Raw genomic sequence first — 16,426 nt, 5'->3', positions numbered from 1 at the left:
ATTTACTGAAAATAGGCTATCACAGATTAATAAAAGGTGTCTACTTATATTAAATATTTTATTTTTCCCCGGTTTTACAGAACTGTTTTTTTGGTCTAAATGCATTTTTCTGAAATGCAATAGTGTCTGACTTACAGTATTTTGAACACTGGTAAAATTTTCCAGTTATTTCCTGACTGAATCTAATTCAAATCTAATTGAATATATAAATTCAATATAAGACACTAATTATTATTATTATTATTATTTTAAAAGCCTTAATGTAAGGAACAGGGAAGGAGACTGAAGGAAATAGTAAAGTTTGTTTTTGGGTATTAGCATTATCCCAGTATTTTTTTCTTCCCTTTTTCTTATATGTTTTTATAATAATATTTTTTTATATTTATTTTATATCATTTGCTTATTGATTTCATTATTTATGGATCAATCTCTGCATTGTGTAATGTTACATGTTTTGTTGTTGTTGTTGTTTTTTTTTTGTTTGTTGTTTTTTGGAGTTCTTAATGAGTTCAGAATGTATATTTTATTAATTCTATTTTATTTATTATTAGTAATGCATTTTCACTTTTGGCTAATTACTGTTCATTGTTTTTTTGCTTTTGGAATTTATAAAAATAAGTAAAAAAAAAAAAATAATAATAATAACTCAACCTAGAATCTTTTATAGAATCTTCAATCTTTAAAAATATTAAGCAGTTGTGAGTTGGAGGTGGTTGGAGCTAAACTCTGCAGAGCTGTGGCCCTCCAGGAATTGAGTTTGAGACCTATGCTTTAGAGAATTATTATTAATCCTCACCTTGTCATAGTTATATACTGCAAATGATGTCATTGTGTTTAGTTCGACCTAGTTTCTCTCTTTATTCTTTTCCTGCCATCATTAGTTCATTAGGTTTCCTCATCAGTGTCACCTTTCTCCTAGTCATCATCTCCACATGTATTTAAGTCTCTTAGTTCCTCTCATTTGTTTTCTGCTGTTGTTTATGTTTATGTTCATGTTGATGTTTATGTTGACTTTTCTCTCTTTTGATTGTTAGTAAAGTATGATAAATCATTATAGCCATTAGTTATGGGAAGTTTGGATTTTTTCCACAGACCAGATGTTTTGAACAGTTTGTTTCAATGAAACAATTCAAAAAAGCAGATCACCAGTTCTTATACACTACAACATAATTACATAATCCGTGATGACGTAATGACAATCCTCCCATGTTAGCACTCAACATATCAAAAATATATACAGTAGTCAGCAATCATAATTTCAGTCAGTTAAAACATCACCATTATCTGAAAAGCTTCTTACAGGTAAGTTTTGAAGCATGAAGCATGATTCACTTTTATTTAAAATTCATTATGGTTTTCTGTCATGAAAAAAAACACATGTTTTACTAGATAGACGGTACTGTGATGCTGTGTCAGTCACAGCAGGCTGTCATGTTCTGTTTGTGTTCAGTTCACCACCTGCTGAATCACGCATGTGCAGTATTATCAGTTTAGAAATTCTCAAATCTGATCTCAGTGTCTTGTTCTAGTAACTGAATAACTTGGGAAATTGGTTTATTTTGAGTCAGAGGGGGTGTCATTGTTTTACTTTAACTTAAGATCTTAAGCTAGGGTTATATATATATATATATATATATATATATATATATATATATATATATATATATATATATATACAAATATATATATATATACAAATATATATATATATATATATATATATATATATATATATATATATATATATATATATATATATATATATATATATATATATATATATATATATTATATTATATTTATTATAAATAAAAGTATTCTTATTATTATACAATTATTCTTCTAAATAATCCTAAATGTAACTGGAAAACAATGTTAAGACAACTGGAGTGATGCTAAGATCATTTAAGAAATTACTTTTGCATAAATGTTAATTTCATTTGAATGAAATTCTATAGACAATTCAATAAAATACAATAAAAAGATGTGTTATAGATTTATCTGTTGTAGACTTGACACATGGCAGATTATTAGGTTTATTATGTCTTACCTCCCTGACTCATCATCCCTCCATTTTGCTTCATACAAACAAATCGATCAGGAGGCATGCTAAGTAAGATCACCGTCATATTGTTTAAACTTTAGTTTTGTCGATTTGCAAAACAAAAAAAGGCTGTTACGCTGGTTTTACAACGCATGAGCGGCGCGTAACAAGCAGGTAGCCTGCTTTTTTGGCGCGCATGTTAACTACCGGGACTCGCACCGGCAGAAGAGCAGCGCGTGCGAGAGCAGTGCATGCCAGAGGTGCGCGGGTTCTCTGCGCACACACGGAGATGCGTCAGTTTGCTTTTTGATTACACTGCTTTCACCAGCGTTGGTTCGGTTGCACATAGAGAAAAACCGTCTTTATTTCGGAATTACCTCTCTTAATAAATACACTTGCATATGAAGTAAATCATATCTCAATGCATTTACTGGGGCACTGGAGATTTTTACTGGGGCACGTGCCCCAGTAAATTGGGTCTAGCGACGCCCTTGGAACTGAAATTTGCAGGAGGGTAGTGGTCTGGGAGTCTATGTTATGATGCTGTAGGTGTTGGGATTCAAGCAAACATATTCACATCCAGTGTAGACATTGTTTTGTGCATTTTTTAGTGTTTTCCATCAGCTGAAAGTGTCAACATCCTTCCCTCCACAGATAGACAAGCGGAAGATCTCCGGCAACTCCACAGTGTGTGTGTTCATGGTGAACAAGCCATACGCGCTGACCTGCTCAGTAGTGGCCTTCTACTTACCGCTTGTCCTGATGGTCCTGGCGTACCAACGCATCTACGTCACTGCGCGAGAACACGCTCGACAGATCAGCATGCTGCAGCGAGCTGGAGGAGCAGGGAATGCGGACAGCGCAGACCACCAGCGCAACCACCGCATGCGCACCGAGACCAAGGCGGCCAAGACTCTGTGCATCATCATGGGCTGCTTCTGCCTGTGCTGGGCCCCGTTCTTCATCACAAACGTGGTGGACCCCTTCATAGACTACAGTGTTCCTGAGCAGCTGTGGGCCGCCTGCCTCTGGCTGGGCTACATCAACTCCATGCTCAACCCTATCCTCTACGCCTTCCTCAACAAGTCCTTCCGTCGTGCCTTCCTTATCATTCTCTGCTGCGGACACAAGCGATACCGCCGACCCTCCATCCTCGGCCCTGGAACGACCTGCACGGCCACGCAGATTAATGGATCTACACACGTACTAAAGTAAGTAGACCAGTGTTTTCTTTCTTTGCTACCTTTTCCTCTTTGCTGATGTGCTTACATTTGAAATCGAGGTGGATTTAGGTCAGGAGAAGGAATACTGATTCAAACTTTTCTTAAGGTATGCTTTGTAACCTCTAGTGGTTATTAAAACTGTAAGCCTGTTGTGAAAGAGTTTGAATGTGGTTAGTGGCACAGATGTACACCTTGAAATCTAAAAAAGTCATCTGAGAGAATAAGTCTTTTGCTGCTGTTTTGAGTTTTTGGAAACATTGTTGATTTGGGATTTTTGATGTTACAAAGGTTTACAGTTTGCCAGCTCTGAGTCTGTGGATGAAACGTAGCCAACACAGAGGCTCAGGAGATTTAGATGGAAATGGTTGACAATTTGGAAGGCTGATTATTATTTTGTTGTTGTTGATATTTTTTGTTTGTTTCTTAAGGGGAATACTCTATGGCCCAATCCCAAATCTCCCCCTTAGCCCTTACTCCTCGTTTTGCGCGTTCACGTGAAGGGATAGGCGTGTCCCAATTCTCTATAGCTTGAAGGCATAGGGCTTAGGGGAAGTGCTAGATGGCTCTTGAAACAGAGATTTTTCAGGACCACACTCGAAACCAAGGGGTACGAAAATTTCCCAGAATACATATATCTACAATGATGACATTGCAGTGGACAGAAGTAAGGAGATCCACAAATTAGTAATTTTTGTCAGTATTATGAATTTTTACAACAAACAAGCACATGTTTTAATACATTCATAACGGCGTTCGTGGTTTACCGTCATGCTTTTTAAAAAAAAAACTTTATTTATATCTATATTAAAAAACGCTAAATTTGCTATCCATAATCCATAACAATAACTCCTGTATAGCAGTCTTACAACATTCTGACCACACCTGACACTCGAATACCCTGTCAGAAAAGTCTAGTGGCTGGGAATGACCTTTTTACAGTGTCTGCTATAATGTTAATGCTGTTTTTGGTGTGTTTACATATTTAAATATGGCCACTGTGTAAATGCACAGTACAGTTGCGAGCTCATTGCCACATTATAACCTTTTAGTTAACATGATATTGTTGCCTTCAGTGATTTTCTGAAGATAAATACCAAAAAATAACGCAGCAGTTGCAATCGACGACCTCATATGAAGCAAGAGATTATGATGACATATGATGACGAGTGCAGGGGTTGTAGTCCTGTCCCATTTCTTAGGGGTAAATTTTGAAGCCCTTGCCCTTCACACTCTGTTTCAAATGGATGGGGTAGGGGTACAAAAATAGAATTGGGATTGGGCCTATGTTAATTGTTTATGTCAGTGACTCTTTTGCTTTATACTTTGCATGATCAGCTTGAAAATCTTTTTGGCAGCTTTAAATCTTTTCAAATATCTGAGTTTATCACATCTAGAAAAAGAAAACAGTGTTACAGTGGTTTAAAGTTTTACAGATATGAAATGTAACGACACGTGCAGTTTCCCATGAAATCTTACCTGACAGATTGCAATTTAGACAATTAATTATAGTCTTAATAATTATAATGCTTTAGGCTAAGACAAAAACAGGGTTTGTAAGATAAAGTTATAATGTACGGTAACACTTTATTTTGATGGTCCATTTGAGTATTAGTAGACTGTCTGCTTAATATCTGTTGATACTGCTCCTTCAACAGACATTTAACTGACTATAAGAAACTTTGCAAGTACATGTCAACTTACACTAACCCAAACCCCAACCTGTCTACTTATAATCTAATGAGAATTAGTTGACATGTAGATGCAAAGTAACTTAAATTCAACAATGGCTGCTTTATAATCCATCTTTAATTTAAAATGGTTTCACGTTATTATTTTGGTCACGTACCCAGGTTTGTTTGAATGACATGAACAATGTTTTCCAAGTAAAAAGCTGGTGTGTGGCACGGTTCATTTGATCCTTGGTATGGTTTGCTGCTGATATGAACACAGTTGAACAAAATAACGCAGGGGGAATTTCTGCTTGCTCAACTTTTTTGAAGTACATTCACAAATAGATGCCAGTGCCATTCTGTTGACATTTTAAAAACAAAATCAAAGATATTTGTGTGTAAGTGTAAACGGTTGTCACTTTAATGATTCAAATATACTGCAGTTCAGATCCAAAACGTAGAATCCAAGGGCATAAGGGGAAGCGATCGAACTTAGGTTTGGAAGAAGCAATCGAAGGGTGAAAACACTAATAAAGGTATTCGCTTTCAGTAATGTAGAAGACCTCCAGATTGATTTATTTTCATATACTACTGCTTTTCATTGTTTGCTTGGTGTATTGACTTGTATTTGACGTCAGGTGGTCATTTGGAGCACCAGGCAGCACAGAACGAGTCCATGTCTTGCTGTGCACACCTTTTACATTGACTGTCAGGTGTAATTTTCTTTCTTTGTACTACTTCATCCGACCTTTCTAGATTGCTCAACTCCTTGACCTAACAGCATTTACTCAGAAAAGAGCACATGGGCCTCTGTATATTGAAGTTTCTGCAGTTATGCGTCACATGGGAACATAAAAACAGCACTTTGGTCATCTCAGTTAGTCTGCACGTCTGCTTTAATGCTTTTGCTCCCATCTGTGTTCCTTTTAAATTATTCTCAGAAACGTCTTGGAGAAGGTTACTGGTTCACTAAAACTCTTTTGCTTTAGCTTTTTTTGTGTACTGCAAGATTTCGATCCCAAACCACCCTGGCCAAAATCATAAGAAACGAAGAGATGATGTGAACTTCCTGTTGGTCACATGACCTGTTGCACTATAAAAAAGATTTTAAAGGTAACCTATTATGCCAAAATCATTTTTAGAATGGCTTTTAACACAGTTGTGTGGTCTCTACTGGTAAAAAGAATATTAATATTCTTACGTCATGAAAAACAGTCTGCAAAAATACTTTGATTGACAGATTGACAGTCTACAGGGGATACAGCTGTGGATACTTATCTCAAAAGCTTATAGTATAATTTGTCACTCTGTACAATAGTAATTTATATTTTACATTACTGTGAGGGTTGGGTTTAAGGCTGGGATGAGGATAGACATTAATAAAATATAAATAATGGATAATTTAATAAATAATATAAATAATTCTCATTAACCACAGCTGTATCGATATAAAACTATGAATTCTTTCCAAATAGAGTTATTAGCCATATTGTGAAATTCTATTCACATTGCAATATTCATTCATTCATTTTATTTTTGGCTTAGTGCCTTTATTCATCAGGGGTCGCCACAGCGGAATCAGCCACATACTTATTCAGCAAATGTTTTATGCAGAGGATGCCCTTTCAGTTGCAACCCATCACTGGGAAACACATACACTACAGACAATTTAGCTTACCCAATTCACCTATAGTGCATGTCATTGGACATCATTTATTTCATCATCGATATTAAGAACACATCTGGGTTCTTTTGCACATCCTGTTTTTGACGTCTCGAAATAAAAAATAATAATTATTGTATGTATGTATGTGTGTGTGTATTATCTCACCTGCCAATGCAAAACCTTTTTATACATACTGAGGTAATATTATTGGAGCTAAGCAATTATTTATATATTATTATATATTTTCCCCATATAGATCCGTATGCAGTAATATAGATGTGCATATATATATATATATATATATATATATATATATATATATATATATATATATATATATATATATATACCTGCCAATACAAAACTAACCCAGTCTGAATATAGTCTTTGTTTCACTTTGTTATCCTGCTTCACTATGATCCTTAAAAAGTACAAACATTTTTAAGATTTGACTGTTTAGACTCTCCTGTAGGGTACAATGTCAGTTACATGTTAGCGCCGGTTTTTGGCATCACTGATAAAGGAGATGTGCAGATCAGAGGACAAGATGCTCTCTGCTGTGAGCGTCTATGGAGGAAAAGTCCCTCAGGCCATAACCACAACTTTGCATGTTATTTTTGATACAGCAAAGATTAAAGATTTAAGCCAGCTGGTCAAACCCCTCAAGGGAAATCTAGAATGCAAGGATGTGGCTGTTGTTATTAATGCAAACCGACGTGGAAGAAAGATGTACTGTATGCTGAGTGAAGGGTATATATGCTGTGAAAGACGTTAATATGATGTGTTGTTCAGGAGGGAGGTAACTGGGCATTTTTCATTTCAAATATATTTCTTAAAGATGAAGATCTTTTTTATGGCAGACTGTGCATGATCACATGCATTTTTCACCCCAAGTAATATGTGACGCCTTATATAAGGCTACAGTATATTGCTGACGGCGCTCCAAAAAAATTATTAGCATCACTACGTATAACAGCTGTTTACATTAATAATAAGATTTTTATTTTTGTTTGTTTGATTTGAATTTAATTTCAATATTTATTTATTTATTTATAATATTGTTGTTTTTAAGTTCAAGCTTTAGGTTAGTTAAAATTCTTGGCTCCATTAATATTTCAATTAAACAATATTTTATGTCTTAAGTTAAAAGTGGTGAAAGGTTAGTTGTATCAAAATATTGGATTTAAAGAGCATTTGTGTGTTATGAAACCCTTGTTCTCCTTTTTTGTTCTCCTAAAAATAATACAAATAAAATTTCAAAGATTTCTTTGACTGCTTGTTTAGTTTTTATCATTTAGGGGGCATTTACACATTAAAGGGAAACATTTTATGCAGTTTGTGTAAAAATCTAACTCTCTTTAGTGTGCCAAAATGTAGGACTATTTTCAGTTGGAAGAAATCATCATTGTAATTACTTTTGACAAATATATTGAATAAATTTTATTGTTAAAAATCCAAAATGAAACAAAAAGTGCTCAATGGTAGCTTAAATAATGTGTCAGTCCTCTTTGGGGAAGGGATTCATCAGAATAAACAGCAAAAGTCAGTCCAAGGCACTTGAAAATTATGGAAAAAATATTAAAAAGCCTTTATTGACATGGCTATTCCTTTAAACTGTGCCTATGTGTTTCGGCAAATACTTGCCTTCATCAGGGTAACAGTAAAGTTATTGTTAGGTTTTTTTATTTTAGAGGGTGTTTACATCGGGACATCTTTTTTTAGAGATGTCTCAATCAGGTTTTTTTGCCCTGATACTGATACCGAAACCCAGTGCGATACTTCTATAATACATAAATAAATAAATAAAGAATAAAGAAATAAATAAAGAATAAAGAACAGTGAAGAAACAGATCCAGGATGTTCCTTATTTCTTATTTAATTCACCTTATTTTAACATTCGACAACACTGTTAACAAACAGAGCACTTCTGTGAGGTAGCTTGAACAATAAAGTAATAAATAACATACATTTTTCACTTTTGGACTTTAGTGCAACAATAAATTTAAAACAAATCTACTATAAAAACAAATAGCACCTCAGCTTAAAATACCCAGCAGACATGTAAACTAGAAAATAAAAATGCCACAGTGTTTGTAAAGCCAGTAATGTGCTTTTAGGAACTGCATTTCTAACTCTTACTGTCATCACAGTAGCAAGTTTCACAGAAGGGAATGTATGTTTTTCTTAATAAAACTCACTGTATTGTGTCAGGTGTTCATTTTTGACGTGCCTTTTTGTTGTGTTAAATGTAGCCATTTCCTTTCCACCTTTTGCAATTCAAAGTTTACATATTTCACAGTTTGCTATGGCAATGTTTTTATCATCAACTTTATTATACCTCCAGACTGCAAACATCGCGCTTTCCGCTATGTTCTACTTTGCCGGCATTTAACATATATACACCTATATATTTGAGTCCTGATCGGGAGGCAATGTCAAATTCTGATCGAGTCTGAAACCAAGTGATTGGGCCCGATTTCTGATCGGATCTGGACATCCCTAAAAGTTTTGCACATTTTGGTAATTTATTTATGCGGTAAATTTATTTTGTGGCTTAAAAAAGTAAAGCTTTTGAAAGTGAATTTCAATTTTGTGGCTGTATGTAGTGTTTTTTTTTTTTTTTTCATTATTATTAACAAAATTACATAACCTACTGGCCTTGCAAAGTTAATGCAGCTCGTTTTGATAGCATAGTGCATTGTTGTCTTGTAAACATACAAAACAAGTTTAACTATAATTAACTACGTTAATCCTGCTCTGTAGTTGCATTTTTTTTTATTTCTGCCACAATAATTTCAATCTACCAGAAACCTTCAGATTAAAATATGATTCAAGTCATTTAAACGTTTTTAGACACTCACAGTGATCAGCTATTATGGATTTTTATAATGCGGCACTGTGTTTGGCAGTGAAAAGAAAGCAAAAGCAAAGCTGCTATCAATAATAAATGAATGATTTATTTTTTCAATAATTTATACATCAAACCTGGCATTTTGTTTTTAAATAAGAGTGCTTTTATGCATGGTTTGTTGGTTGACATTTACTGGTCGGTCTGCTGGGAAAAGAAGGAAAACTTTCATAGAGGCCAAATAAAAATATTCTGATGTCAGCAGCACACCGGGCTGCTCTGGTCTGCATTAATATGTTGCACACTGCTGAGGGTTTATATTTCTATAAAACAATGTCAGTCTTGTAAATAATGAAACTGAGAGGTCGTTTTTCAGACCTTATATGAGTTTTTGTCAGGGTTTTTATTTTTATTTTTATTTTTTTAAATCAAGATCTGCCGGTCCAAGGTTTCATTTGAAGCCAATTCGGTTTTGCCTCTTCATTACAGTTCTGTCAGTTTCTAGCAGTGCTGGTAATAATGAGCACACTGTGAATACCATGGAGCTGTTTCTACTGTTTCTAATCATATGTTGCAGGTCTTTAAAATCACTTTCTCCAAAGAGATGTGCGGTTTTTGTTTCCATGAGAACACCAATGGATTGCATCCATTCAGTCAATGTCTTTGTGTTTGACCACTACCTCACAGTACACTTTGGCGTGGTGAGGAAGCCATAATGCATTTGTTAATCTATCATTTAGCTTTTGCATTTTAAAAAGGACGAGTGAAATGGAAAAGTTATTCCCGGACGTAATGAAAATTGATTCCAAGTCTAAATGGAATTCGGTCAGCAGATGTAAGTCTGCTCAAGTCTGAAAAGTGTCAAGGAAATAGTTTCATAACAAAACAGTCTTTCAAGTTTTTCTTTAGCATAGTTTTGATGAAAATTAAGCATGTTTCTGAAGGTGATTAGCTAGATAATTATATGTTGCGTAAACATCTTATTCTAGGTAATGTGCCAATAATGTTAGAATGTTTAGGTTTTTAAAATATGATTATAAAGTATGGTTGAAAAAACAATATTTATAAAAGTTTTAGAAATTAAATCCTGTATTTTTTTTTTTTTATGTGGTGACAAAGCTTTCAACATCATCAAACGTTTTAAGGAAATCTAAAATCTGAATAGACATTTTGAATTGTTAATAATATTCAACTGTTATAATTATTCTTGAGGAAAAGAGTTCAGATTTTGTGTCAGCATTCTTTTGAGGTGTAGAAAGTAAAAAAATAAAAAATACAGAGACAGAAATGATCTGTGACATTATAAATGCATCATAAATTTAAGCTGTCACTTTTCATCAGTTTAATAATTGCAGGATAAAAGAAATTAGCCCAAAAGAAAAATTAGCTCACATTTGACCGTTTTTCGACAATGGCTTTTATCTATTCATTTTCCTGCGGCTTAGTCCCTTTATTTATCAGTAGTCACCACAGTGGAATGAACCGCCAACTTATCCAGCATATGTTTTACATAGCGGATGCCCTTCCAGCTGCAACCCAGTACTGGGAAACACCCATACACTCTCATTCTCACACACACTCATACTCTATGGCCAATTTAGTTTATTCAATTCACCTGTACCACATGACTTTAGACTGTTGGGGAAATCGGAGCACCCGGAGGAAACCCACGCAAACACAGGGAGAACATGCAAACTCCACACAGCAACGCCAACTGACCCAGCCAGGATTTGAACCAGCGACCTTCTTGCTGTGAGGCGACAATGCTAACCACCGAGCCACCGCGTCGCCACAATTTTGCTTTATATTATTGAATTATTTATTGTTCTGAACTTAAATTTGGACTTTTGTTGTTGGTTTCAAATAATTTGATGATAAATATACTAATACTGTAAATAATGCCATGCTTCAGTGAGAATCTAACTACTTTAAACCAAAAAAATATATAATATATAAAAAAATATATTATTGAAATTCTAATTTTCTAATTGAAATTTAATTTTTCACATACAGTGTCAAACACAGGATGATATGCATATGCTTTACACAGCCACTCATACACTTGAAATAGTAACAGCAGTAACAAAATAAAATAATAATAAAAATGACAATAGAACTATGGAGAAATCGAAGTTATGCAATAGAAAATAAAAGCAAATATAACATTTAAAGACTTTTGATATGTGGCTAGAGAGAAAAAAATCAATATATATGCTTTTGGTTTAGAGCTGGAATATGTCCTGAACATTTGTGGCATTCGCCCACACAATACGTATGTCCAGAAAAGTCATTTGCTATTTCTCTTATCTGCCACATGGTCAGAATAATTTGCTTTGACAGTGTCCAACGTTCTTTTTGCTTCAGGTCTCTCTCTGACCACACAGACCAAATGATTCATGGGAATGAGACGCACTGTGCTGTCAACAGTCTGGGTCTTATTGGGACAGCAATTACAGACTAGCATGTCACTGTCTTTTACATGTCACAGCCCTCATGCCACATTTGACTGCTGTTTTTTTTTCTACCTGCCATTTTTTTGGCATTCTCAGCATCTATAAGTACTTTCCCCCCTAAACACTTCACACCTAAACAAGAACAGTACTATTGAGAAATACTGTTACAGTGATGCACAATGAGCTATGGTTGAAGCAATGAACACTTTGTTTTGATTCTCACCTTTAGAAATTCTGTTTACTGTCAGCAGTCATTACAGTGTGTGCATGATTATTATGCAAGTCAATATTAATAATAAGTCAATGTTAATAACTCCTATTCATGATATAAATCATGATTTATTAGTGATGTCTAATTTTTAAAGAGGGCTTGAAGTGCATAATGCCTTATAGTCAGATGTGCATTATTATTAATCTGCTTTTATTACAGGCAAAATAGCCCAAAATAAGATGTTAAATTAAAAGGGTAGTTCACCCAAAACTAACATGTCTGTCATCAATCACTCATTCTCCACTTGCTTCAAACCTGTTTGAGTTTCTTTCTTTTGATGAGCACAAAAGACTATACTGAAGAATGTAAAGCTTAGTATTTTTAGGTGGAACCACCTGAGGATAAGTAAATTTTCATTTGTGACTGAACTATCCCTTTAACTCATACTGAAAGGTTAACAATAGTAAGCATGCGAAGTTTGCAATATTAAAGAAACTACATATTAAAGGCTTAGCCACACAGTACAAACATAAGATACAGAACAAACAAGAAATTTAACATTTTTATGGTAAATTACTGTATTTCTTAATGTAAATATATAGTGTTAATACAGCAATGTTTTGAAGTACTAACATCTACACATAGTATCCTTTGTTACAGAGACGAAAACCCAACCATCAGCAGGTGGTGATAAGAGTCATGTAATGAACCAATGCTCATATCAAACAAGTTTTCCCACGAGCAGAAGAAAATATGAATATAGACGATGCTCAGTGTCATTCACACAACTAATAAACACTGTCATGGGAACAGACAAAAATTAAAGCAATGCAATAATTAACATTATTCATTAACATTAGATGTAACATAAAACTCTAATGTACATAATTGATCAGGATATGTGGTTGGGGGGACTAAAAACATTAATATCAACAACAAAAAAACATCAAAAGTCATGCAGGGAATACGCTTAATCACTGTATATATTAAAGAAGCTTACTGTTAAACAAGTTACGGATTTGACTGTGGCATTTTTAATGTTTCTTTTTTTCTGTTGAACAGTGCAGAATTGTAAGCTTAAGGTGTACAGTAACTGTGTGACAGTTTTTATGGTATTGCACATTTAGTTGACACAGCTGCAGGACCATATACAGTTGAAGTCAGAATTATTAGCCTTACCCATCTTCTTTAAATATTTCCTACATGATGTTTAACAGATTTTCAACAACAAAATTTTCACAGTATTCCTGATAATATTTTTTCTTCTGGATAAAGTCTTATTTGTTTTATTTTGACTAGAATAAAAGCAGTTTTAAATTTTTTAAAAAACATTTTAAGGTCAAAATTATTAGCCCCTTTAAGCTATAGATTTTTTGGTGGTCTACAGAACAAACCATCGTTATACAATAACTTGTCTAATTACCCCAACCTGTCTAGTTAACTTAATTAACCTAGATTACCCTTTAAATGTCATTTTAAGCTGTATCGAATTGTCTTGAAAAATATCTAGTAAAATATTATTTTCTGTCATCATGGAAAATATAAAATAAATCAGTTATTAGAACTGAGATATTAAAATTATTATGTTTAGAAATGTGTTGAAAAAAAATCTCATCTACGTTAAACAGAAATTGGGGGGGAAATTAACAGGGGGGCTAATAATTCTGACTTCAACTGTATGTGCAAATTTGAAGAGTTCCTTTCTGGTACTGGGTCAGCACCACCTGCTGACCCAGCATGTATAAAACAAAATTATAGCCGTTTTCACAGATCTGTGTTAATGGGTATCATTCACCATCTCATCAGTGTGCAGTAACGTTGCCATTTTTTGTATGTTTTTGTGTAAATGTATCCTCAATATCTATGTAAAGCAGAATTTTGTGTAAGAATTAAGGCTCTTTCAAACTGAACATGACACAATAAAGTGACACAAAATGATTAATGACCTCAGGCAAATTCATGCCTGCACCAGAGGTTTCGGTGACCACAGCAATGCATTTTTTTAGCTGCCTCCCTGCTACAGCATTCGTCTTGATCTTCTTATTTTTCCTTACCTATGTGTCTTTTCATTTTTCAGACACCAAAGATAACAAACACTGTTGTCACGAATTTTGTGACATTGTTTATTTAAACACTGGTTTTCAAAACAGCATTCTGTGCAACAGCACCATCAGTCTCACCCTTTTGTACAACAGTAGCAGTGCGTGTAACAACATTACAGCAATTACAACACATTTCATTGCAGAGTAAAAGAAAATACAATTACATTATTGTTAATATTTACATTATTATTATTGTGGTTTAAAATTATTGTTTTTTTTTTTTATTTACAAAAAATTCTAATTTTGTCATTCGATAATAGATCATGATTGTGTGAATGAACCCCAAAGGAATCTGTTATTGTTAAGGATATAATAAAATAAAAATTCTGGGCCGAAACTGAAACTGAAAATTCTGGATGCACTCTCAAAAACAGATACCAAAAAGGCTTTGTAATAACTATTTACTTTTGAATTAAATAATATAAAGTAATTTTGTAGACTTTTTAAATTTAACTCAATAACTTAAATTACAGCCACTGATTTACTTACAGTTGAAGTCAGAATTATTAGCCCCCCTGAATTATTAGCCCCCTGTTTATTTTTTCCCCCAATTTCTGTTTAACAGAGAGATTTTTTCAACACATTTCTAAACATAATAGTTTTAATAACTCATTTCTAATAACTGATTTATTTTATCTCTGCCTTGATGACAGTAAATAATATTTGACTAGATATTTTTCAAGACACTTCTATACAGCTAAATGTCACATTAAGCTGTATAGAAGTGTCTTGAAAAATATCTAGTCAAATATTATTATTAAGGCTAACTAGTTGATTAGGTTGACCAGGCAGGTTAGGATGATTAGGCAAAAATATAGCTTAACGGGGCTAATAATTTTGACCTTAAAATGGTTTTCAAAAAATTAAAGACTGCTTTTATACTAGCCGAAATAAAACAAATAAGACTTTTAAGAAAAAATATTATCAGACATACTGTGAAAATTTCCTTGCTCTGTTAAACATCATTTGGGAAATATTTAAAAAATAAAAAAAATCCAAAGGGGGGCTAATAATTCTGACTTCTGGTAAAAAAAATATCCACACTGCAAAATATTGAGCTCATATTTAGGCTATTTTTCTCTTTCATCTCAAAATTGTATGTATACCTACGTAGGTATACTTAATTCAGCAGTTTCATCACATCAGTATAATCGCATTTAAAGAGTACATTTACATGGACACTAATATTTTGATTTTAATATGATTGAGTCAATACTCTTATTAAGAGTTTACTATGTAAACAGAGATTTTTAATGATGTTAATCTGACTAAAGTCATAATCATATTAAACACAATTCTATTTAAGACATGTGGAGTATTCCTATTTTAGTTACAAGACTGTCGTGCAGTACAGACATGTAAACATCTTAAGCAAACTATTATTACTGTCATGTAGGACTTTTTGCTGCATTTTGTAACAGGATAATCAGTCAGTAAGAGTCAGTAAATGACCACAGACACCCACATCTTCAAATGCGCACACACAGTGAACTCCTGGAGACTTGTTGCACATGTCCTCATCATCACCAAACACACTTTTATGCTGTCCAGCAAATGCTGAATTTTTCTTTCAATTTGGCGTGCATTATTAAATTCCATTAAAATGATACTCTCTCAGCAGTCCTTACTTCATACTCGCATCCAATACCTCAGAGTTTGTCACAGTGACATGAACGAAATGTTGCTGCATGAAAGTGAATTGACCAAACTGCATTTGAAGTTGAAAAATTGAAAAGGGAACACTCGAAATTACATGAAAATCTGAAGGAAACATTGGATAATGTGGTGCTGTTATGACATTAATCGATCAATGTACTTTAACATGTAAATGAGGACATCAAAGGAACACTCTAAAAGCTACTCATATAAACACCTAATCATATCATTGTCTTATTTAGATTAGGTAAACCATTTTATTACTGATGTCCATGAGGGCCGGATTTTCTTTTCGGTTTAGTCCCTTTGTTAATCTGGGGTCGCCACAGCGGAATGAACCACCAACTCATCCAGCATATGTTTTACGCAGCGGATACCCTTCCAGCTGCAACCCATCACTGGGAAACATCCATACACACTCATTTACACACGTACATTACAGACAATTTAGCCTACCCAATTCACCAACATGTGGAATGCTCCAATGTGGGGAAAAATGGAGCACGCAGAGGAAACCCTCGTGAACACGTGAACTCCACACAAAAATGCCTAC

At 34.0% G+C, this 16,426-nt stretch overlaps 1 protein-coding gene across 2 annotated transcripts in view; it reads left to right on the top strand.

Moving 5' to 3' along the window:
• The window catches only part of htr4 (5-hydroxytryptamine receptor 4), a 196,577-nt gene that overhangs the window by 113,189 nt on the left and 66,962 nt on the right, over nucleotides 1–16,426 (top strand). For both annotated transcript variants that reach the window (XM_056471818.1, XM_056471819.1), the window contains exon 6: nucleotides 2,699–3,255. In XM_056471818.1, the coding sequence (XP_056327793.1) occupies nucleotides 2,699–3,255 (557 nt within the window). The remainder of the gene's footprint in view (nucleotides 1–2,698; nucleotides 3,256–16,426) is intronic.

The sequence above is a fragment of the Danio aesculapii genome, chromosome 14 (genome assembly GCF_903798145.1).
Source record: "Danio aesculapii chromosome 14, fDanAes4.1, whole genome shotgun sequence".
Lineage (NCBI taxonomy): Eukaryota > Metazoa > Chordata > Actinopteri > Cypriniformes > Danionidae > Danio > Danio aesculapii.
Note: the sequence above shows the minus strand (reverse complement) of the source record. Positions and strands in the feature narration are given on the sequence as shown.